The 25,454-nt window shown below is 47.2% G+C and overlaps 1 protein-coding gene across 1 annotated transcript in view; it reads left to right on the top strand.

The window, feature by feature from the left end:
* Positions 1–25,454, top strand: part of MICAL2 (microtubule associated monooxygenase, calponin and LIM domain containing 2) — a gene marked incomplete at its 3' end in the record, with an annotated part of 301,381 nt that overhangs the window by 135,081 nt on the left and 140,846 nt on the right. Inside the window, exons 4-7 of the mRNA XM_088460527.1 lie at positions 16,375–16,491; positions 17,337–17,438; positions 20,673–20,828; positions 22,617–22,717. Coding sequence (XP_088316653.1) covers positions 16,375–16,491; positions 17,337–17,438; positions 20,673–20,828; positions 22,617–22,717 — 476 coding nt within the window. The remainder of the gene's footprint in view (positions 1–16,374; positions 16,492–17,336; positions 17,439–20,672; positions 20,829–22,616; positions 22,718–25,454) is intronic.

The following is a 25,454-nucleotide window of genomic DNA, read 5'->3' as shown; positions in this document are numbered from 1 at the left end:
ATAACTATAGCTTCTTCCATCTCTGATTACATCTACATCTATTACCCCCCCATTATATACTACAGCAACAAGCAGCCCAGTCACCCCCCATATATACTAATAGTATTCACATCTAGTAATACATCTATAACTATAGCTTCTTCCGTCTCTGATTACATCTATTACCCCCCCATTATATACTACAGCAACAAGCAGCCCAGTCACCCCCCCTATATACTAAAACCTCTTTTCCACCAAAAACCCAGGTCCGACCTGGGTTTTTGGAGATGGTTGCAACCCTGGTCAGACCCAGGTCAAACCCATTTACACTGCACCTTCGAACTGGGTTACTCCCAGGTCAGCCCTGTGCACACTGAACTCAGATCTGCCCTGCTAAACCTGTGAGGTCAAAAAAAATGGGAGGTGACTGCCCCACAACCACCAATCAGCTCATTTTAGGCATGACCCAGGTCAGATAACCCGGGTTGCACCGTTTACACTGCACCATTACCCGGGTCCGTCCTGGGTCCAACCCTGGTAGCTACCTGGGTTGGATTGCTGGGTCACTTGACCTGGGTTATTTTTCAGGAACCCTTTTACACTGAGCTGCGACCCAGGTTTTTGCTCTGGTGTAAAAGGGGTATAATAGTATTCACATCTAGTAATACATCTATAACTAAAGCTTCTTCCGTCTCTAATTACATCTACATCTATTACCCCCTCCCCATTATATACTACAGCAACAAGCAGCCCAGTCACCCCCCCTACATACTAATAGTATTCACATCTAGTACTACATCTATAACTATAGCTTCTTCCGTCTCTAATTACATCTACATCTATTACCCCCCCATTATATACTACAGCAACAAGCAGCCCAGTCACCCCCCCTATATACTAATAGTATTCACATCTAGTAATACATCTATAACTATAGCTTCTTCTGTCTCTAATTACATCTACATCTATTACCCCCCCATTATATACTACAGCAACAAGCAGCCCAGTCACCCCCCCTATATACTAATAGGATTCACATCTAGTAATACATCTATAACTATAGCTTCTTCCGTCTCTAACAGCACCAACGTTTAAATATCAGTATGAATATATAATAGCCCTTATTCTCCCACCTCACATTATTTGGGACTGCAAAAATACCACAATTACCAATAACTAGTAACCACCCACCATCAAATGATTAACCCTTACTAAACCATTACATTACTATTCCAGTCACCCCCCCTATTACATTATATACAGCAATAAGCAGCCCAGTAATCCCCCTATTACATTATATACAGCAATAAGCAGCCCAGTCACCCCCTCATTACATTATATACTACAGCAATAAGCAGCCCAGTCACCCCTCATTACATTATATACTACAGCAATAAGCAGCCCAGTCACCCCTCATTACATTATATACTACAGCAATAAGCAGCCCAGTCACCCCTCATTACATTATATACTACAGCAATAAGCAGCCCAGTCACCACCCCCATTACATTATATACTACAGCAATAAGCAGCCCAGTCACCCCCCCATTACATTATATACTACAGCAATAAGCAGCCCAGTCACCCCTCATTACATTATATACAGCAATAAGCAGCCCAGTCACCCCCCCATTACATTATATACTACAGCAATAAGCAGCCCAGTCACCCCCCATTACATTATATACTACAGCAATAAGCAGCCCAGTCACCCCTCATTACATTATACTACAGCAATAAGTAGCCCAGTCACCCCCCATTACATTATATACTGCAGCAATAAGCAGCCCAGTCACCCCCCATTACATTATATACAGCAATAAGCAGCCCAGTCACCTCCCCATTACATTACATACAGCAGCAATAAGCAGCCCAGTCACCCCCCATTACATTATATACTGCAGCAATAAGCAGGCCAGTCACCCCCATTACATTATATACTACAGCAATAAGCAGCCCAGTCATCCCCCCCATTACATTATATACTACAGAAATGAGCAGCCCAGTCACCCCCCATTACAATATATACTGCAGCAATAAGCAGCCCAGTCACCCCCATTATATTATATACTACAGCAATAAGCAGCCCAGTCACCACCCACATTACATTATATACTACAGCAATAAGCAGACCAGTCACCCCCCCATTACATACTACAGCAATTATCAGCCTAGTCACCCCCCCATTACATTATATACTACAGCAATTATCAGCCCAGTCACACCCCCCCATTACATTCTATACTACAGCAATAAGCAGCCTGGGCACCCCCATTACATTGTATACAGCAATAAGCAGCCCAGTCACCCCCATTACATTATATACAGCAATAAGCAGCCTAGTCACCTCCCCATTACATTATATACTACAGCAATAAGCAGCCCAGTCACCCCCCTATTACATTATATACTACAGTAAAAATCAGCCCAGTCACCCCCCCATAATATTATATACTACAGCAATAAGCAGCCCGGTCACCCCCCATTACATTATATACTACAGCAATAAGCAGCCCAGTCACCCCCCATTACATTATATACTACAGCAATAAGCAGCCCAGTCACCCCCCATTACATTATATACTACAGCAATAAGCAGCCCAGTCACCCCTCATTACATTATATACTACAGCAATTATCAGCCCAGTCACCCCCCCATTACATTATATACTACAGCAATAAGCAGCCCAGTCACCCCCCATTACATTATATACTACAGCAATAAGCAGCCCAGTCACCCCTCATTACATTATATACAGCAATAAGCAGTCCAGTCACCTCCCCATTACATTATATACTATATATACTACAGCAATAAGCAGCCCAGTCACCCCCCATTACATTATATACTGCAGCAATAAGCAGGCCAGTCACCCCCCCATTACATTATATACAGCAATAAGCAGCCCAGTCACCACCCCATTACATAATATACTACAGCAATAAGTAGCCCAGTCACCCCCCCATTACATTATATACTACAGTAATTATCAGCCCAGTCACCCCCCCCCATTACATTATATACTACAGCAATTATCAACCCAGTCACCCCCCCATTACATTATATACTACAGCAATAAGCAGCCCCGTCACCCCCATTACATTATATACTACAGCAATAAGCAGCCCAGTCACCTCCCCATTACATTATATACTGCAGCAATAAGCAGCCCAGTCACCCCTCATTACATTATATACAGCAATAAGCAGTCCAGTCACCTCCCCATTACATTATATACTATATATACTACAGCAATAAGCAGCCCAGTCACCCCCCATTACATTATATACTGCAGCAATAAGCAGGCCAGTCACCCCCCCATTACATTATATACAGCAATAAGCAGCCCAGTCACCACCCCATTACATAATATACTACAGCAATAAGTAGCCCAGTCACCCCCCCCATTACATTATATACTACAGTAATTATCAGCCCAGTCACCCCCCCCATTACATTATATACTACAGCAATTATCAACCCAGTCACCCCCCCATTACATTATATACTACAGCAATAAGCAGCCCCGTCACCCCCATTACATTATATACTACAGCAATAAGCAGCCCAGTCACCTCCCCATTACATTATATACTGCAGCAATAAGCAGCCCAGTCACCCCCCATTACATTATATACTACAGCAATAAGCAGCCCATTCACCCCCTCCCATTACATTCTATACTACAGCAATAAGCAGCCCAGTCACCCCCCTATTACATTATATATTGCAATAAGCAGCCCAGTCACCCCATTACATTATATACTACAGCAATAAGCAGCCCAGTCACCCCCCCATTACATTATATACAGCCATAAGCAGCCCAGTCACCCCCTATTACATTATATCAGCAATAAGCTGCACAGTCACCCCCCATTACATTATATACTACAGCAATTATCAGCCCAGTCACCCCCCATTACATTATATACTACAGCAATAAGCAGCCCAGTCACCCCCCCATTATATTATATTCTACAGCAATATGCAGCCCAGTCACCCCCCCATAACATTATATACTACAGCAATTATCAGCCCAGTCACCCCCCCCATTACATTATATACTACAGCAATAAGCAGCCCAGTCACCCCCCCATTATATTATATTCTACAGCAATAAGCAGCCCAGTCACCCCCCATTACATTATATACTACAGCAATAAGCAGCCCAGTCACCCCCCCATTACATTATATACAGCAATAAGCAGCCCAGTCACCTCCCCATTACATTATATACAGCAATAAGCAGCCCAGTCACCTCCCCATTACATTATACTACAGCAATAAGAAGCCCAGTCACCTCCCCATTACATTATATATTACAGCAATAAGCAGCCCAGTCACCCCCCATTACATTATCTACAGCAATAAGCAGCCCAGTCACCTCCCCATTACATTATATACTACAGCAATAAGAAGCCCAGTCACCCCCCATTACATTATATACAGCAATAAGCAGGCCAGTCATCCCCCCATTACATTATATACAGCAATAAGCAGCCCAGTCACCCCCCATTACATTATATACTACAGCAATAAGTAGCCCAGTCACCCCCCCATTACATTATATACTACAGCAATAAGCAGCCCAGTCACCACCCCACATTACATTATATACTACAGAAATAAGAAGCCCAGTCACCCCCCATTACATTATATACTGCAGCAATAAGCAGCCCAGTCACCACCCCCCATTACATTATATACTGCAGCAATAAGCAGCCCAGTCACCCCCCCCATTACATTATATACTACAGCAATAAGCAGCCCAGTCACCTCCCCATTACATTATATACTGCAGCAATAAGCAGCCCAGTCACCCCCCATTACATTATATACTACAGCAATAAGCAGCCCATTCACCCCCTCCCATTACATTCTATACTACAGCAATAAGCAGCCCAGTCACCCCCCTATTACATTATATATTGCAATAAGCAGCCCAGTCACCCCCCCATTACATTATATACAGCCATAAGCAGCCCAGTCACCCCTCATTACATTATATACAGCCATAAGCAGCCCAGTCACCCCCATTACATTATATACAACAGTAATAATCAGCCCAGTCACCCCCCATAACATTATATACTACAGCAATTATCAGCCCAGTCACCCCCCCATTACATTATATACTACAGCAATAAGCAGCCCAGTCACCCCCCCATTATATTATATTCTACAGCAATAAGCAGCCCAGTCACCCCCCATTACATTATATACTACAGCAATAAGCAGCCCAGTCACCCCCCCATTACATTATATACAGCAATAAGCAGCCCAGTCACCTCCCCATTACATTATATACAGCAATAAGCAGCCCAGTCACCCCCCCCATTACATTATATACTACAGCAATAAGAAGCCCAGTCACCTCCCCATTACATTATATACAGCAATAAGCAGCCCAGTCACCTCCCCATTACATTATATACTATATATACTACAGCAATAAGCAGCCCAGTCACCCCCCATTACATTATATACTATATATACTACAGCAATAAGCAGCCCAGTCACCCCCCATTACATTATATACAGCAATAAGCAGCCCAGTCACCTCCCCATTACATTATATACTACAGCAATAAGCAGCCCAGTCACCCCCCATTACATTATATACAGCAATAAGCAGCCCAGTCACCTCCCCATTACATTATATACTACAGCAATAAGTAGCCCAGTCACCCCCCCATTACATTATATACTGCAGCAATAAGCATCCCAGTCACCCCCCATTACATTATATACAGCAATAAGTAGCCCAGTCACCTCCCATTACATTATATACTGCAGCAATAAGCAGCCCAGTCACCTCCCCATTACATTATATACTACAGCAATAAGCATCCCAGTCACCCCCCCATTACATTATATACTGCAGCAATAAGCAGCCCAGTCACCACCCCCCATTACATTATATACTGCAGCAATAAGCATCCCAGTCACCCCCCCCCATTACATTATATACTGCAGCAATAAGCAGCCCAGTCACCCCCCCCATTACATTATATACTGCAGCAATAAGCAGCCCAGTCACCCCCCCCATTACATTATATACTGCAGCAATAAGCAGCCCAGTCACCCCCCATTACATTATATACTACAGAAATGAGCAGCCCAGTCACCCCCATTACATTATATACTACAGCAATAAGCAGCCCAGTCACCCCTCATTACATTATATACAGCAATAAGCAGCCCAGTCACCTCCCCATTACATTATATACTGCAGCAATAAGCAGCCCAGTCACCCCCCATTACATTATATACTGCAGCAATAAGCAGCCCAGTCACCCCCCATTACAATATATACTACAGCAATAAGCAGCCCAGTCACCTCCCCATTACAATATATACTACAGCAATAAGCAGCCCAGTCACCCCCCATTACATTATATACTGCAGTAATAAGCAGCCCAGTCACCCCCATTACATTATATACTACAGCAATAAGCAGCCCAGTCACCCCCCCATTACATTATATACTACAGAAATGAGCAGCCCAGTCATCCCCCCATTACAATATATACTGCAGCAATAAGCAGCCCAGTCACCCCCATTATATTATATACTACAGAAATGAGCAGCCCAGTCACCCCCCCCATTACATTATATACTACAGAATTGAGCAGCCCAGTCACCCCCCCATTACAATATATACTGCAGCAATAAGCAGCCCAGTCACCACCCACATTACATTATATACTACAGCAATAAGCAGACCAGTCACCCCCCTATTACATTATATATTGCAATGGTGGTGACCAATTACCTCACCACTGCTATAAATGGCCTCAGCCCAGGCCCCTGCCTCATTACACTGGCTAATTACCTCACCACTGCTATAAAAGGCCTCAGCCCAGGCCCCTGCCTCATTACACTGACTAATTACCTCACCACTGCTATAAATGGCCTCAGCCCAGGCCCCTGCCTCATTACACTGACTAATTACCTCACCACTGCTATAAAATGCATCAGCCCAGGCCCCAGTCTCATTACACTGACTAATTACCTCACCACTGCTATAAATGGCCTCAGCCCAGGCCCCTGCCTCATTACACTGACTAATTACCTCACCACTGCTATAAAATGCCTCAGCCCAGGCCCCTGCCTCATTACACTGACTAATTACCTCACCACTGCTATAAAATGCATCAGCCCAGGCCCCTGCCTCATTACACTGACTAATTACCTCACCACTGCTATAAATGGCCTCAGCCCATGGCCCCAGTCTCATTACACTGACTAATTACCTCACCACTGCTATAAAATGCCTCAGCCCAGGCCCCTGCCTCATTACACTGACTAATTACCTCACCACTGCTATAAAATGCATCAGCCCAGGCCCCAGTCTCATTACACTGACTAATTACCTCACCACTGCTATAAATGGCCTCAGCCCAGGCCCCTGCCTCATTACACTGACTAATTACCTCACCACCGCTATAAATGGCCTCAGCCCAGGCCCCAGTCTCATTACACTGACTAATTACCTCACCACTGCTATAAATGGCCTCAGCCTAGGCCCCAGCCTCATTACACTGACTAATTACCTCACCACTGCTATAAAATGCCTCAGCCCAGGCCCCAGCCTCATTACACTGACTAATTACCTCACCACTGCTATAAAATGCATCAGCCCAGGCCCCTGCCTCATTACACTGACTAATTACCTCACCACTGCTATAAAATGCATCAGCCCAGGCCCCAGCCTCATTACACTGACTAATTACCTCACCACTGCTATAAATGGCCTCAGCCCAGGCCCCTGCCTCATTACACTGACTAATTACCTCACCACTGCTATAAAATGCCTCAGCCCAGGCCCCAGTCTCATTACACTGACTAATTACCACTACCTCATCACCACTACTATAAATGGCCTCAGCCTAGGCCCCAGCCTCATTACACTGACTAATTACCTCACCACTGCTATAAAATGCATCAGCCCAGGCCCCTGCCTCATTACACTGACTAATTACCTCACCACTGCTATAAAAGGCCTCAGCCCAGGCCCCAGCCTCATTACACTGACTAATTACCTCACCACTACTATAAAATGCCTCAGCCCAGGCCCCTGCCTCATTACACTGACTAATTACCTCACCACTACTATAAATGGCCTCAGCCTAGGCCCCAGCCTCATTACACTGACTAATTACCTCACCACTACTATAAAATGCCTCAGCCCAGGCCCCTGCCTCATTACACTGACTAATTACCTCACCACTACTATAAATGGCCTCAGCCTAGGCCCCAGCCTCATTACACTGACTAATTACCTCACCACTGCTATAAAATGCATCAGCCTAGGCCCCAGCCTCATTACACTGACTAATTACCTCACCACTGCTATAAATGGCCTCAGCGCAGGCCCCAGCCTCATTACACTGACTAATTACCTCACCACTGCTATAAATGGCCTCAGCCCAGGCCCCTGCCTCATTACACTGACTAATTACCTCACCACTGCTATAAAATGCCTCAGCCCAGGCCCCAGTCTCATTACACTGACTAATTACCTCACCACTGCTATAAATGGCCTCAGCCCAGGCCCCAGCCTCATTACACTGACTAATTACCTCACCACTGCTATAAAATGCATCAGCCCAGGCCCCAGTCTCATTACACTGACTAATTACCTCACCACTGCTATAAATGGCCTCAGCCTAGGCCCCAGCCTCATTACACTGACTAATTACCTCACCACTGCTATAAAATGCCTCAGCCCAGGCCCCAGCCTCATTACACTGACTAATTACCTCACCACTGCTATAAAATGCATCAGCCCAGGCCCCTGCCTCATTACACTGACTAATTACCTCACCACTGCTATAAAATGCATCAGCCCAGGCCCAAGTCTCATTACACTGACTAATTACCTCACCACTGCTATAAAATGCATCAGCCCAGGCCCCAGTCTCATTACACTGACTAATTACCTCACCACTGCTATAAATGGCCTCAGCCTAGGCCCCAGCCTCATTACACTGACTAATTACCTCACCACTGCTATAAAATGCATCAGCCCAGGCCCCAGTCTCATTACACTGACTAATTACCTCACCACTGCTATAAATGGCCTCAGCCCAGGCCCCAGCCTCATTACACTGACTAATTACCTCACCACTGCTATAAAAGGCCTCAGCCCAGGCCCCAGCCTCATTACACTGACTAATTACCTCACCACTACTATAAAATGCCTCAGCCCAGGCCCCTGCCTCATTACACTGACTAATTACCTCACCACTACTATAAATGGCCTCAGCCTAGGCCCCAGCCTCATTACACTGACTAATTACCTCACCACTGCTATAAAATGCATCAGCCCAGGCCCCTGCCTCATTACACTGACTAATTACCTCACCACTGCTATAAAAGGCCTCAGCCCAGGCCCCAGCCTCATTACACTGACTAATTACCTCACCACTACTATAAAATGCCTCAGCCCAGGCCCCTGCCTCATTACACTGACTAATTACCTCACCACTACTATAAATGGCCTCAGCCTAGGCCCCAGCCTCATTACACTGACTAATTACCTCACCACTACTATAAAATGCCTCAGCCCAGGCCCCTGCCTCATTACACTGACTAATTACCTCACCACTACTATAAATGGCCTCAGCCTAGGCCCCAGCCTCATTACACTGACTAATTACCTCACCACTGCTATAAAATGCATCAGCCTAGGCCCCAGCCTCATTACACTGACTAATTACCTCACCACTGCTATAAATGGCCTCAGCGCAGGCCCCAGCCTCATTACACTGACTAATTACCTCACCACTGCTATAAATGGCCTCAGCCCAGGCCCCTGCCTCATTACACTGACTAATTACCTCACCACTGCTATAAAATGCCTCAGCCCAGGCCCCAGTCTCATTACACTGACTAATTACCTCACCACTGCTATAAATGGCCTCAGCCCAGGCCCCAGCCTCATTACACTGACTAATTACCTCACCACTGCTATAAAATGCATCAGCCCAGGCCCCAGTCTCATTACACTGACTAATTACCTCACCACTGCTATAAAATGCATCAGCCCAGGCCCCAGTCTCATTACACTGACTAATTACCTCACCACTGCTATAAATGGCCTCAGCCTAGGCCCCAGCCTCATTACACTGACTAATTACCTCACCACTGCTATAAAATGCATCAGCCCAGGCCCCAGTCTCATTACACTGACTAATTACCTCACCACTGCTATAAAATGCATCAGCCCAGGCCCCAGTCTCATTACACTGACTAATTACCTCACCACTGCTATAAATGGCCTCAGCCCAGGCCCCAGCCTTATTACACTGACTAATTACCTCACCACTGCTATAAAAGGCCTCAGCCCAGGCCCCAGCCTCATTACACTGACTAATTACCTCACCACTACTATAAAATGCCTCAGCCCAGGCCCCTGCCTAATTACACTGACTAATTACCTCACCACTACTATAAATGGCCTCAGCCTAGGCCCCAGCCTCATTACACTGACTAATTACCTCACCACTGCTATAAAATGCATCAGCCCAGGCCCCTGCCTCAGTACACTGACTAATTACCTCACCACTGCTATAAAAGGCCTCAGCCCAGGCCCCAGCCTCATTACACTGACTAATTACCTCACCACTACTATAAAATGCCTCAGCCCAGGCCCCTGCCTCATTACACTGACTAATTACCTCACCACTACTATAAATGGCCTCAGCCTAGGCCCCAGCCTCATTACACTGACTAATTACCTCACCACTACTATAAAATGCCTCAGCCCAGGCCCCTGCCTCATTACACTGACTAATTACCTCACCACTACTATAAATGGCCTCAGCCTAGGCCCCAGCCTCATTACACTGACTAATTACCTCACCACTGCTATAAAATGCATCAGCCTAGGCCCCAGCCTCATTACACTGACTAATTACCTCACCACTGCTATAAATGGCCTCAGCGCAGGCCCCAGCCTCATTACACTGACTAATTACCTCACCACTGCTATAAATGGCCTCAGCCCAGGCCCCTGCCTCATTACACTGACTAATTACCTCACCACTGCTATAAAATGCCTCAGCCCAGGCCCCAGTCTCATTACACTGACTAATTACCTCACCACTGCTATAAAATGCCTCAGCCCAGGGCCCAGTCTCATTACACTGACTAATTACCTCACCACTGCTATAAATGGCCTCAGCCCAGGCCCCAGCCTCATTACACTGACTAATTAACTCACCACTGCTATAAATGGCCTCAGCCCAGGCCCCTGCCTCATTACACTGACTAATTACCTCACCACTGCTATAAAATGCCTCAGCCTAGGCCCCTGCCTCATTACACTGACTAATTACCTCACCACTGCTATAAAATGCCTCAGCCCAGGCCCCAGTCTCATTACACTGACTAATTACCTCACCACTGCTATAAATGGCCTCAGCCCAGGCCCCAGCCTCATTACACTGACTAATTACCTCACCACTGCTATAAATGGCCCCAGCCCAGGCCCCAGCCTCATTACACTGACTAATTACCTCACCACTGCTATAAAAGGCCTCAGCCCAGGCCCCAGCCTCATTACACTGACTAATTACCTCACCACTACTATAAAATGCCTCAGCCGAGGCCCCTGCCTCATTACACTGACTAATTACCTCACCACTGCTATAAAATGCATCAGCCCAGGCCCCAGCCTCATTACACTGACTAATTACCTCACCACTGCTATAAATGGCCTCAGCGCAGGCCCCAGCCTCATTACACTGACTAATTACCTCACCACTGCTATAAATGGCCTCAGCCCAGGCCCCTGCCTCATTACACTGACTAATTACCTCACCACTGCTATAAAATGCCTCAGCCCAGGCCCCAGTCTCATTACACTGACTAATTACCTCACCACTGCTATAAAATGCCTCAGCCCAGGCCCCAGTCTCATTACACTGACTAATTACCTCACCACTGCTATAAATGGCCTCAGCCCAGGCCCCAGCCTCATTACACTGACTAATTACCTCACCACTGCTATAAATGGCCTCAGCCCAGGCCCCTGCCTCATTACACTGACTAATTACCTCACCACTGCTATAAAATGCCCCTGCCTCATTACACTGACTAATTACCTCACCACTGCTATAAAATGCCTCAGCCTAGGCCCCTGCCTCATTACACTAACTAATTACCTCACCACTACTATAAAATGCCTCAGCCCAGGCCCCTGCCTCATTACACTGACTAATTACCTCACCACTACTATAAATGGCCTCAGCCTAGGCCCCAGCCTCATTACACTGACTAATTACCTCACCACTGCTATAAAATGCATCAGCCCAGGCCCCAGCCTCATTACACTGACTAATTACCTCACCACTGCTATAAAATGCCTCAGCCCAGGCCCCAGCCTCATTACACTGACTAATTACCTCACCACTGCTATAAATGGCCTCAGCCCAGGCCCCTGCCTCATTACACTGACTAATTACCTCACCACTGCTATAAAATGCCTCAGCCTAGGCCCCTGCCTCATTACACTGACTAATTACCTCACCACTGCTATAAAATGCCTCAGCCCAGGCCCCAGCCTCATTACGCTGACTAATTACCTCACCACTGCTATAAAATGCCTCAGCCCAGGCCCCTGCCTCATTACACTGACTAATTACCCCACCACTGCTATAAATGGCCTCAGCCCAGGCCCCAGCCTCATTACACTGACTAATTACCTCACCACTGCTATAAAATGCATCAGCCTAGGCCCCAGCCTCATTACACTGAATTACCTCACCACTGCTATAAATGGCCTCAGCCCAGGCCCCAGCCTCATTACACTGACTAATTACCTCACCACTGCTATAAATGGCCTCAGCCCAGGCCCCTGCCTCATTACACTGACTAATTACCTCACCACTGCTATAAAATGCCTCAGCCTAGGCCCCTGCCTCATTACACTGACTAATTACCTCACCACTGCTATAAAATGCCTCAGCCTAGGCCCCTGCCTCATTACACTGACTAATTACCTCACCACTACTATAAAATGCCTCAGCCCAGGCCCCTGCCTCATTACACTGACTAATTACCTCACCACTACTATAAATGGCCTCAGCCTAGGCCCCAGCCTCATTACACTGACTAATTACCTCACCACTGCTATAAAATGCATCAGCCCAGGCCCCAGCCTCATTACACTGACTAATTACCTCACCACTGCTATAAAATGCCTCAGCCCAGGCCCCAGCCTCATTACACTGACTAATTACCTCACCACTGCTATAAATGGCCTCAGCCCAGGCCCCTGCCTCATTACACTGACTAATTACCTCACCACTGCTATAAAATGCCTCAGCCTAGGCCCCTGCCTCATTACACTGACTAATTACCTCACCACTGCTATAAAATGCCTCAGCCCAGGCCCCAGCCTCATTACGCTGACTAATTACCTCACCACTGCTATAAAATGCCTCAGCCCAGGCCCCTGCCTCATTACACTGACTAATTACCTCACCACTGCTATAAATGGCCTCAGCCCAGGCCCCAGCCTCATTACACTGACTAATTACCTCACCACTGCTATAAAATGCATCAGCCTAGGCCCCAGCCTCATTACACTGACCAATTACCTCACCACTGCTATAAATGGCCTCAGCCCAGGCCCCAGCCTCATTACACTGACTAATTACCTCACCACTGCTATAAAATGCCTCAGCCCAGGCCCCTGCCTCATTACACTGACTAATTACCTCACCACTGCTATAAATGGCCTCAGCCCAGGCCCCAGCCTCATTACACTGACTAATTACCTCACCACTGCTATAAATGGCCTCAGCCCAGGCCCCAGCCTCATTACACTGACTAATTACCTCACCACTGCTATAAAATGCCTCAGCCCAGGCCCCAGCCTCATTACACTGACTAATTACCTCACCACTGCTATAAATGGCCTCAGCCCAGGCCCCTGCCTCATTACACTGACTAATTACCTCACCACTGCTATAAAATGCCTCAGCCTAGGCCCCTGCCTCATTACACTGACTAATTACCTCACCACTGCTATAAAATGCCTCAGACCAGGCCCCAGCCTCATTACACTGACTAATTACCTCACCACTGCTATAAAATGCCTCAGCCCAGGCCCCTGCCTCATTACACTGACTAATTACCTCACCACTGCTATAAATGGCCTCAGCCCAGGCCCCAGCCTCATTACACTGACTAATTACCTCACCACTGCTATAAAATGCATCAGCCTAGGCCCCAGTCTCATTACACTGACTAATTACCTCACCACTACTATAAAATGCCTCAGCCCAGGCCCCTGCCTCATTACACTGACTAATTACCTCACCACTACTATAAATGGGCCTCAGCCTAGGCCCCAGCCTCATTACACTGACTAATTACCTCACCACTGCTATAAAATGCATCAGCCTAGGCCCCAGTCTCATTACACTGACTAATTACCTCACCACTGCTATAAAATGCCTCAGCCTAGGCCCCAGCCTCATTACACTGACCAATTACCTCACCACTACTATAAAAGGCCTCAGCCCAGGCCCCTGCCTCATTACACTGACTAATTACCTCACCACTGCTATAAATGGCCTCAGCCCAGGCCCCACCCTCATTACACTGACTAATTACCTCACCACTGCTATAAATGGCCTCAGCCCAGGCCCCAGCCTCATTACACTGACTAATTACCTCACCACTGCTATAAATGGCCTCAGCCCAGGCCCCAGCCTCATTACACTGACTAATTACCTCACCACTGCTATAAATGGCCTCAGCCCAGGCCCCAGCCTCATTACACTGACTAATTACCTCACCACTGCTATAAAATGCCTCAGCCTAGGCCCCTGCCTCATTACACTGACTAATTACCTCACCACTGCTATAAAATGCATCAGCCTAGGCCCCTGTCTCATTACACTGAATATTTATTTATCCCCTCAAAGACCACTATTAAATACAGAAGAGCCCGCCCCAAACCCACCACCATTATATTAGGAGGCTCCTCCCCTGAGCCGCTCCCAGCGCCCCCGGCCCACTTCCCAGCAGAGAGATGATAGCGCTGCCTGCCTGGCATGGGGGCGGAGCGTGTGGCAGTGAGGGGCGTGGCGTGCCTGAGGACAGCTCTGGGGACAGATCAGGTGTCTGCATCCCGTACTGCGCATGCGCACTCTGTGCAGTTACTGGCTTAAGTTACCGTAACTGTAATGTCTAATCCCCTTCACGGAGAGTACCCTGACTTCCGCGCCGGCTGCCATGAATGATGACAAAAGACACATTCCGCCGCCATGTATCTGCTCCCTGGGGCCCATTGCCGTCCATGCCCCCCCCCCCCAACACCCCTGAGGTGACATGCCTGCCCCACACCCCCCTGAGGTGACATGCCTGCCCCACACACCCCTGAGGTGACATGCCTGCCCCACACCCCTCTGAGGTGACATGCCTGCCCCAAACCCCCCTGAGGTGACATGCCTGCCCCACACCCCTGAGGTGACATGCCTGCCCCACACACCCCTGAGGTGACATGCCTGCCCCACACCCCTGAGGTGACATGCCTGCCCCACACACCCCTGAGGTGACATGCCTGCCCCACACCCCCCTGAGGTGACATGCCTGCCCCACACCCCCCTGAGGTGACATGCCTGCCCCACACCCCTGAGGTGACATGCCTGCCCCACACTCCTGAGGTGACATGCCTGCCCCACACTCCTGAGGTGACATGCCTGCCCCACACACCCCTGAGGTGACATGCCTGCCCCACACACCCCTGAGGTGACATGCCTGCCCCACACCCCTGAGGTGACATGCCTGCCCCACACCCCTGAGGTGACATGCCTGCCCCACACACCCCTGAGGTGACATGCCTGCCCCACACCCCCCTGAGGTGACATGCCTGCCCCACACCCCCCTGAGGTGACATGCCTGCCCCACACCCCTGAGGTGACATGCCTGCCCCACACTCCTGAGGTGACATGCCCTCCTCCTCGCCCAGGAGGTGACATGCCTGCCCCACACCCCTGAGGTGAAATGCCCCCCTCCCGACACCCCTGATGACATGCCCGCCGCAGTTGTCGTCATATCCAATACTGAGTCGTTTGCTCTGTACCAGGTTACTGCTAATTACACTATATATTACCTTATACTGACCTTGTACATGACTGATACATGGATAGGGCGGAAACACACTGGGTAGACATCTGACAGCCAGGATTATTGACCCTGTCATAGTTGTAGAATCTGTGGTATTTATTATGGCAGAGCGTGTCCGTGTACGGCGATATAGCGTTACAGTGCGTTGTTCAGGTGTGTACCCAGGTTAGGATTTACCATTCATGTATGAGAACTGAGACACAATATGGTGCCAGGGCTGTCACTAAATCTCTTATTTCTTCCAGGTATCTGGCAGCTGCAGCTGATGCTATTTAAGATCGCCCTCCTGCACGGGATAGAGATCCACGTCAACGTAGAATTTGTCAAACTCCTGGAGCCGCCCGAAGACCAGGAAAAACAAAGTACTTGTCTTTTCTGGGGGGGTTTGCACTAGAAGAAATTGTCATATTAAGATTACTGTCTGACTGCTTTCTCCCAGCGACTCGCATTGTAAAACCGCCTGGTTAGCTCCTTGCACAGTATATACGCTTTGTAACATGAGCAACTGAAACTGAGATCCACGGCTAGCAGCGGGCATTACATTGTAGCCTGTAAGCACGACGTAATACCCCTGTCATGCCCCGAGGTTTTTTTTCACAATGTGTAATAAGAAAATCTGGCGTGTTGTGTCCACTCCGTATTAGATGGCGATTTGTGCTGGAAACTGTCTGGAATTTATTGCTATAGAAAAGCGTCTCAGAGTGTTGACACTAATACGGTTTTGCCCAGGTTTGTGGATTTTGTCCGGCGTGCATGGGACACAAACGTTTGTTTAGGCAGCTGTTTTAGAGAAGTTGGTAAAGAAATGATCTGAAAACGGAAGTAATTGATAACGGAGGATTCATAAGATTCGCTATCGGACAAGCAAACAGGCTGACGCTATCCATCCTAAAATGGAGAAGTTTCCATAGCAACCAATCAGCTCCTAGCTATCATTTATCTAGTAGATTCTACATAATGATAGCTGGAATTTGATTGGTTGCTATAGGCCGCGACTCCCGCTTGGTACATCACGACTGTAAAATGTGCTGCTAAAATGCTTTCCTAAGGGATGTCTCCGTCTGTCCCCAGCGATCACATAGAAACACAAGTGCAGTCAGATCTGCTCACCTGTTGGATAGGTCAGAATATAATGGACGTGTATTTTCTGTGTCTGGACAGAGCACATGCAGATCCAATGTATGTAAATGGTTCTTTCCTTCCCCAGAAATAGGCTGGCGGGCAGAATACCTCCCCCAGGACCACCCATTATCAGAATACGAGTTTGACGTGATTATTGGTGCGGATGGACGCAGAAACACTCTGGAAGGTGAGATTCGAGCGATCACAGGATGCACTGGCTGAAAGGCCGCCTCTGTCTTGTTGGGATAGAACTGTTTAGTCTTTTGGCAGTGTATCCGTGTATGAAATGGGAATAGAAACCGCCGGCTACACAGCAGTTCGTAATCCCAGGTTATGCTGAGCTTTTCTACTCCAGTTCTGATATACTCCATTTGTACTGTTTGTAATTAGTAAATATGTATGATTAAGTCCAATATATTAAACAGAACCCAAAAAGCATCAGGGATTTATTTACTAAGATTCGAGGGGCCAAATGTAATAGGGTGAGAGTATAGAAAATGTGAGAGTAACCGCTGACACTTTTTAAACTCGGCCAATGAAATAGGGTCTGAGAACATACAAACTCAGCCAATGAAATAGGGTCTCAGAACATACAAACTCGAATGGTTTTCAGACTCTCACGGTTTAAACTCTCATCCTGATTTTTTCCTATTTTAAAAATACAACTCGACCGATGTGATAGTGAGAGATGTGATAGTGACCGATGTGATAGTGACCGATGTGATAGTGAGAGAGGCTACTGCTAAACTCTCACATTTTCTAAACATTACATTTGGTCTGAGATTTACAACCCAGCGCTTCTGATTGTGTTCATGCCCGAAATTTTAATAGGGCAATGATTTTACTAGCAAAACACGGCTATTAAGAGCATTGTCCTTTTACATTTGGGGCATAAACACAATAGGAATCACTGGGTTTTAATACCCGACGCTTAGTAAATAAACCCATCAGTCCCTTTAATAATAGGGCTGGCCCACACATCTGTTTTCTCTTCTCTGCCATGGGGACACTGGACACCATGGAGGTATAGGTTTAGCTGGAGAAGCCCAGGCACCAAATAGTTAAGTTTGAAGAAGCGGCACAGGCTCCTCCTGCCCCTTATACCCACCCCATGCCTCATGTAGCCAGTTTTGTTTTGGTGCCCTAGGAGCTGCGCACGTTATCAGCTGCCTCATCAGCTGATTTAGTTGTTTTGTTTGCCTTTTTACCGCTCACACCGGCCGCTCCATCACCCTGCACCTGTGGGCCGACGCACTGGCTTCTGTGTCAGTAACACCGGCTGGTCCCAGTAGCCCCCAGTGGAGACACAGCCCCGGCCGGGGCACAGGTGCAGCAGATAAGAAGAGCCGGTACACAGTGGCAGTCCCCCTCTGGTGGGGGAGGTCACCGGAGAGGATGGCAGTGTGGACCGGTTCTCTCCACTGGACCACCAGGGAAATACTTGTATTGGAACACAGTTATAAACGGCAGAAAGTCCCTGGTGATTGGCCATGCAGGAGGGGGGCTATCTCCCGTTCTCTTGTCCTTCAACTTTTTGGCGCGGTCCCTTACACAGGGCAGCTCCCAAAAGGACCCTACACTTACCTCATAGGCGGCCAAATCCCCTACTGTTTTGAGTAGTTCATCCTCTTGCCTTAGACCCCCATATTAGGTGTTGGTGGTTGCCTAGGACGCCAATGGTTTGGCACACCGACTTGTAGTGCTCTCACGTGGCACCAGCTGCTGGCATGGGGGGGAACTTATGGAGCTATTGAGTGCTGCCCCCAATGACAGTGGTAGTGTCGTTCCCTCTTCCCATCTGCCTCGGTCGGCAGCAGGGATCCTTCACATGGATCGCCACCTACTGCCCTAGGGAGGAGCTGCCAGTGTCACCTGGTAGTGCCGCTCCCTGTCTAGGTTTAGCAGGATTACACATGGAGTGAAATCTCCAATTTGATGCAGGAATATTTGTATAGTTCTGGTAAGGTTTGGGCCCATCGTACCCCAGGTCCTCCCAAGCCCCCGGACTGATGTTACTTATCCTGTATGATTTGCAGGTGTCTGGCCCGGCCATGGCCCCGTTGCACTGCATTATCACACAGACACCATCGCTTTACCTTGTCACTTTGGTGCTATGCGCCCTTTGTGTTACTGATTAAATATATTAATATGTAGAGTGTGTATGATACCTATAGATACCCCAGTGGCCTGATTGCCACTTTCCTAATTTATCCCAGCGGATCTGTCATTTCCAGCATGGACACATCACAGATTCCACTTATATTAGTCACAGCTGCCAGCTAGAAGCCCGCTCCATGCCTGACTATGACATTATGTACCTGCCCTCCCTGTACATTGCTGGCTATATATAATTATGCAGGAGGTGTCTCAGGAATAGATGATGAGCCCCTGCCGGTGGGCGATGTGTCTGGGGTGTGAGCTGTCAGGGAACGATTGCTTGATCCTGGTGCTGGCAGTGGAGCCTTGGCGCATTTCCTGTGGTGCTGCAGGGCGGGACAGGACATTGGGTGTATGACTTATTATTCAGCACTCAGGGTAATGTATAATGTAATTAGCTGTATGAGGAAGCTGCACGCTGCAATCTTATAAAGGTTTCATTTGCTTCACAGAGTCACTTTTTACAAATTAATGTTTTCTCACATAATACATAAATAAATACATAATACATAATAAATACATAATACATAATAAATAAATACATAATAAATGATAAATAAATACATAATAAATAAATACATAATACATAATAAATAAATACATAATACATATGAAGAAGTGTGACCCAAAATAGGAGTCCTATTATCACTGCCTGAAACCTAAAAAATGTAGATGTAAAATAATTGTGTGTTTACTCCTTATATCCCCCATTGGCTGTCTCTTCCCCATACTCCACATACACACAGCTCTCAGCATTATTCCTGTGATCCTCGTTACAGAGCGTCCTGACACTGGGGGCCTGTCCGTGTGACACTGGGGGCCTGTCCGTGTGACACTGGGGGCCTGTCCGCGTCGCAGTGGGGGCCTGTCCGTGTGACACTGGGGGCCTGTCCGTGTGACACTGGGGGCCTGTCCGCGTCGCAGTGGGGGCCTGTCCGGGTCACACTGGGGGCCTGTCCGGGTCGCACTGGGGGCCTGTCCGGGTCGCAGTGGGGGCCTGTCCGGGTCTCAGTGGGGGCCTGTCCGGGGTCCCACTGGGGGCATGTGCGTGTCGCACTGGGGGCCTGGCCGGGTCGCATTGGGGGCCTGGCCGCGTCGCACTGTCAGGCCCATAATGCACTACACTGAAAGCTCTCTCGTTAGCAGTGCCCACCTCACTCTTTGCATCAGGTCTGCTTTTATTGTTTGTACTTTGTCCCTGTGCACTTTTGTGCTTTATAATCCCAGAATAATGATAATAACAGCAGCCGATGTTTCCATGCAGGATTCAGAAGAAAAGAGTTCAGAGGAAAACTTGCAATTGCCATTACTGCCAACTTCATTAACAGAAACACGACAGCGGAAGCCAAAGTGGAGGAGATTAGTGGCGTCGCCTTCATCTTCAATCAGAAATTCTTTCAAGACTTGAAGGAAGAAACAGGTTTGTATTCATTTTACCAGCTAACAGTAAACAGCAGCCACAGCACACAGTACACAGTACACAGCAGCCACAGCAGCACACAGTACACAGCAGCCACAGCAGTACACAGCAGCCACAGCAGCACACAGCACACAGTACACAGCACACAGTACACAGCAGCCACAGCAGCACACAGTACACAGCAGCCACAGTACACAGCAGCACACAGTACACAGCACACAGTACACAGCAGCCACAGCAGCACACAGTACACAGCAGCCACAGCAGCACACAGTACACAGCAGCCACAGTACACAGCAGCCACAGCAGCACACAGGACACAGCAGCACACAGGACACAGCAGCACACAGGACACAGCACCACACAGTACACAGCAGCCGCAGCAGCACACAGTACACAGCAGCACACAGCACACAGCAGCACACAGTACACAGCAGCTGCAGCAGCACACAGCACACAGTACACAGCAGCCACAGCAGCACACTGTACACAGCAGCCACAGCAGCACACAGTACACAGCAGCAGCACACTGCACACAGCTAACAGTACACAGCAGCCACAGCAGCACACAGCAGCACACAGTACACAGTACACAGCAGCCGCAGCAGCACACAGTACACAGCAGCCGCAGCAGCACACAGTACACAGCAGCACATAGTACACAGTACACAGCAGCACACAGTACACAGCAGCACACAGTACACAGCAGCACGCAGTACACAACAGCCACAGCAGCACACAGTACACAGCAGCACACAGTACACAGCAGCACACAGTACACAACAGCCACAGCAGCACACAGTACACAGCAGCACACAGCAGCACACAGGACACAGTACACAGCAGCCACAGCAGCACACAGTACACAGCAGCAGCACACTGCACACAGCTAACAGTACACAGCAGCTGCAGCAGCACACAGTACACAGCAGCCGCGGCAGTACACAGCAGCAGCACACAGTACACAGCAGCAGACACAACACACAGTACACAGCAGCAGCACACAGTACACAGCACACAGCAGCCGCAACAGCACACAGTACACAGCAGCACACAGTACACAGCAGCAGCAGGTGACAAGTGATGGCTCTCGCTCATCCCGAGCTTGTTATGTTATCAGGTGGAATGAGCAGAACACAAGTGGCCTTTACATGACACAAGAACTCTCTCTTCCGACACCCACTGCATGTAGAGCTCTCTGTCTCAGCACGTTATGTCCTATAATTAGCATCTTTTCTGTGTTACAATGTGCTGCACACTCTGCAAAAGCAACAGGTTATTACTCTGCAAATAACTATCTCTGCTCAGCTTAGTTTCGTTTAGGTACAGGACTAATTTCCACCTGAGAGTTGTATAGCAGATGAATCAGGGTCATCCAGCAGCACAGAGTATGTCAGGAGACCTGTTACCTGCATACAGTAGAGGCAGCCATTTTGTGAGCTGGACCAATGCTTATCTATTTACTTGGAACTAGTAAAGTCTCTGAGACACAAGGGGCCTCATGCCTCAGTGATGTGAATACTTTCAGCTTACATAATGGCTGCCAGTGTGAAATGGGATTGTGCACTTGAAGAGCTGCAGCGACATCTGTGAGAGAACATCCAGTAAGTAGGAATTATCCCTCTTACAATGGACGTTTGATAGCGCCAGTAGTATATTGGAGTCATCAGTCAGCATTTACAGACTGCTATACTATATATACATTCTACAATAGGCACATCCCATATAGCTGATTTCATTTCCACCCTCTCCGTTTCCACATTAATGTGTTTTGTCTTCTGGTTTCAGGGATCGATCTTGAAAACATTGTATATTATAAGGACAGTACACATTACTTTGTGATGACCGCAAAAAAGCAGAGTTTGCTGGATAAAGGGGTAATTCTGAATGTAAGTAGCTGAGTCTGATCCCCATCTCTTCTATCATATAACACTTTATTCTGAATGTAAGTAGCTGAGTCTGATCCCCATCTCTTCTATCATATAACACTTTATTCTGAATGTAAGTAGCTGAGTCTGATCCCCATCTCTTCTATCATATAACACTTTATTCTGAATGTAAGTAGCTGAGTCTGATCCCATCTCTTCTATCATATAACACTTTATTCTGAATGTAAGTAGCTGAGTCTGATCCCCATCTCTTCTATCATATAACACTTTATTCTGAATGTAAGTAGCTGAGTCTGATCCCCATCTCTTCTATCATATAACACTTTATTCTGAATGTAAGTAGCTGAGTCTGATCCCCATCTCTTCTATCATATAACACTTTATTCTGAATGTAAGTAGCTGAGTCTGATCCCCATCTCTTCTATCATATAACACTTTATTCTGAATGTAAGTAGCTGAGTCTGATCCCCATCTCTTCTATCATATAACACTTTATTCTGAATGTAAGTAGCTGAGTCTGATCCCCATCTCTTCTATCATATAACACTTTATTCTGAATGTAAGTAGCTGAGTCTGATCCCCATCTCTTCTATCATATAACACTTTATTCTGAATGTAAGTAGCTGAGTCTGATCCCCATCTCTTCTATCATATAACACTTTATTCTGAATGTAAGTAGCTGAGTCTGATCCCCATCTCTTCTATCATATAACACTTTATTCTGAATGTAAGTAGCTGAGTCTGATCCCCATCTCTTCTATCATATAACACTTTATTCTGAATGTAAGTAGCTGAGTCTGATCCCCATCTCTTCTATCATATAACACTTTATTCTGAATGTAAGTAGCTGAGTCTGATCCCATCTCTTCTATCATATAACACTTTATTCTGAATGTAAGTAGCTGAGTCTGATCCCCATCTCTTCTATCATATAACACTTTATTCTGAATGTAAGTAGCTGAGTCTGATCCCCATCTCTTCTATCATATAACACTTTATTCTGAATGTAAGTAGCTGAGTCTGATCCCCATCTCTTCTAGCATATAACACTTTATTCTGAATGTAAGTAGCTGAGTCTGATCCCCATCTCTTCTATTATATAACACTTTATTCTGAATGTAAGTAGCTGAGTCTGATCCCCATCTCTTCTATCATATAACACTTTATTCTGAATGTAAGTAGCTGAGTCTGATCCCCATCTCTTCTATCATATAACACTTTATTCTGAATGTAAGTAGCTGAGTCTGATCCCCATCTCTTCTATCATATAACACTTTATTCTGAATGTAAGTAGCTGAGTCTGATCCCCATCTCTTCTATCATATAACACTTTATTCTGAATGTAAGTAGCTGAGTCTAATTCCATCTCTTCTATCATATAACACTTTATTCTGAATGTAAGTAGCTGAGTCTGATTCCATCTCTTCTATCATATAACACTTTATTCTGAATGTAAGTAGCTGAGTCTGATCCCCATCTCTTCTATCATATAACACTTTATTCTGAATGTAAGTAGCTGAGTCTGATCCCCATCTCTTCTATCATATAACACTTTATTCTGAATGTAAGTAGCTGAGTCTGATCCCCATCTCTTCTATCATATAACACTTTATTCTGAATGTAAGTAGCTGAGTCTGATCCTCATCTCTTCTATCATATAACACTTTATTCTGAATGTAAGTAGCTGAGTCTGATCCCCATCTCTTCTATCATATAACACTTTATTCTGAATGTAAGTAGCTGAGTCTGATCCCCATCTCTTCTATCATATGACACTTTATTCTGAATGTAAGTAGCTGAGTCTGATCCCCATCTCTTCTATCATATAACACTTTATTCTGAATGTAAGTAGCTGAGTCTGATCCCCATCTCTTCTATCATATAACACTTTATTCTGAATGTAAGTAGCTGAGTCTGATCCCATCTCTTCTATCATATAACACTTTATTCTGAATGTAAGTAGCTGAGTCTGATCCCCATCTCTTCTATCATATAACACTTTATTATGAAAAAAAAATTGCCTTAACTATTATGTAAATTAGGCATAATGTCAGTAATACCAAAAAAACCTGTACACACCTGCCTGCCTGTACAGCCATGGGCTCTGATACCTGGGACACACCTGCCTGCCTGTACAGCCATGGGCTCTGATACCTTGGACACACCTGCCTGCCTGTACAGCCATGGGCTCTGATACCTTGGACACACCTGCCTGCCTGTACAGCCATGGGCTCTGATACCTGGGACACACCTGCCTGCCTGTACAGCCATGGGCTCCAATACCTGGAACACACCTGCCTCTACAGCCATGGGCTCTAATACCTGGAACACACCTGCCTGCCTATACAGCCATGGGCTCGATACCTGGGACACACCTGCCTGCCTGTACAGCCATGGGCTCTGATACCTGGGACACACCTGCCTGTACCTGCCTGCCTGTACAGCCATGGGCACTGATACCTGGGACACACCTGCCTGCCTGTACAGCCATGGGTTCCGATACCTGGGACACACTTGCCTGTACAGCCATGGGCTCTGATACCTGGGACACACCTGCCTGTACAGCCATGGACTCCGATACCTGAGACACACCTGCCTGCCTGTACAGCCATGGGCTCTGATACCTGGGACACACCTGTCTGCCTGTACAGCCATGGGCTCTGATACCTGGGACACACCTGTCTGCCTGTACAGCCATGGGCTCTGATACCTGGGACACACCTGCCTGCCTGTACAG

Source organism: Taudactylus pleione, unplaced genomic scaffold, assembly GCF_031769625.1.
Source record: "Taudactylus pleione unplaced genomic scaffold, aTauple2 ptg000047l, whole genome shotgun sequence".
Classification (NCBI taxonomy): domain Eukaryota; kingdom Metazoa; phylum Chordata; class Amphibia; order Anura; family Myobatrachidae; genus Taudactylus; species Taudactylus pleione.
Note: the sequence above shows the minus strand (reverse complement) of the source record. Positions and strands in the feature narration are given on the sequence as shown.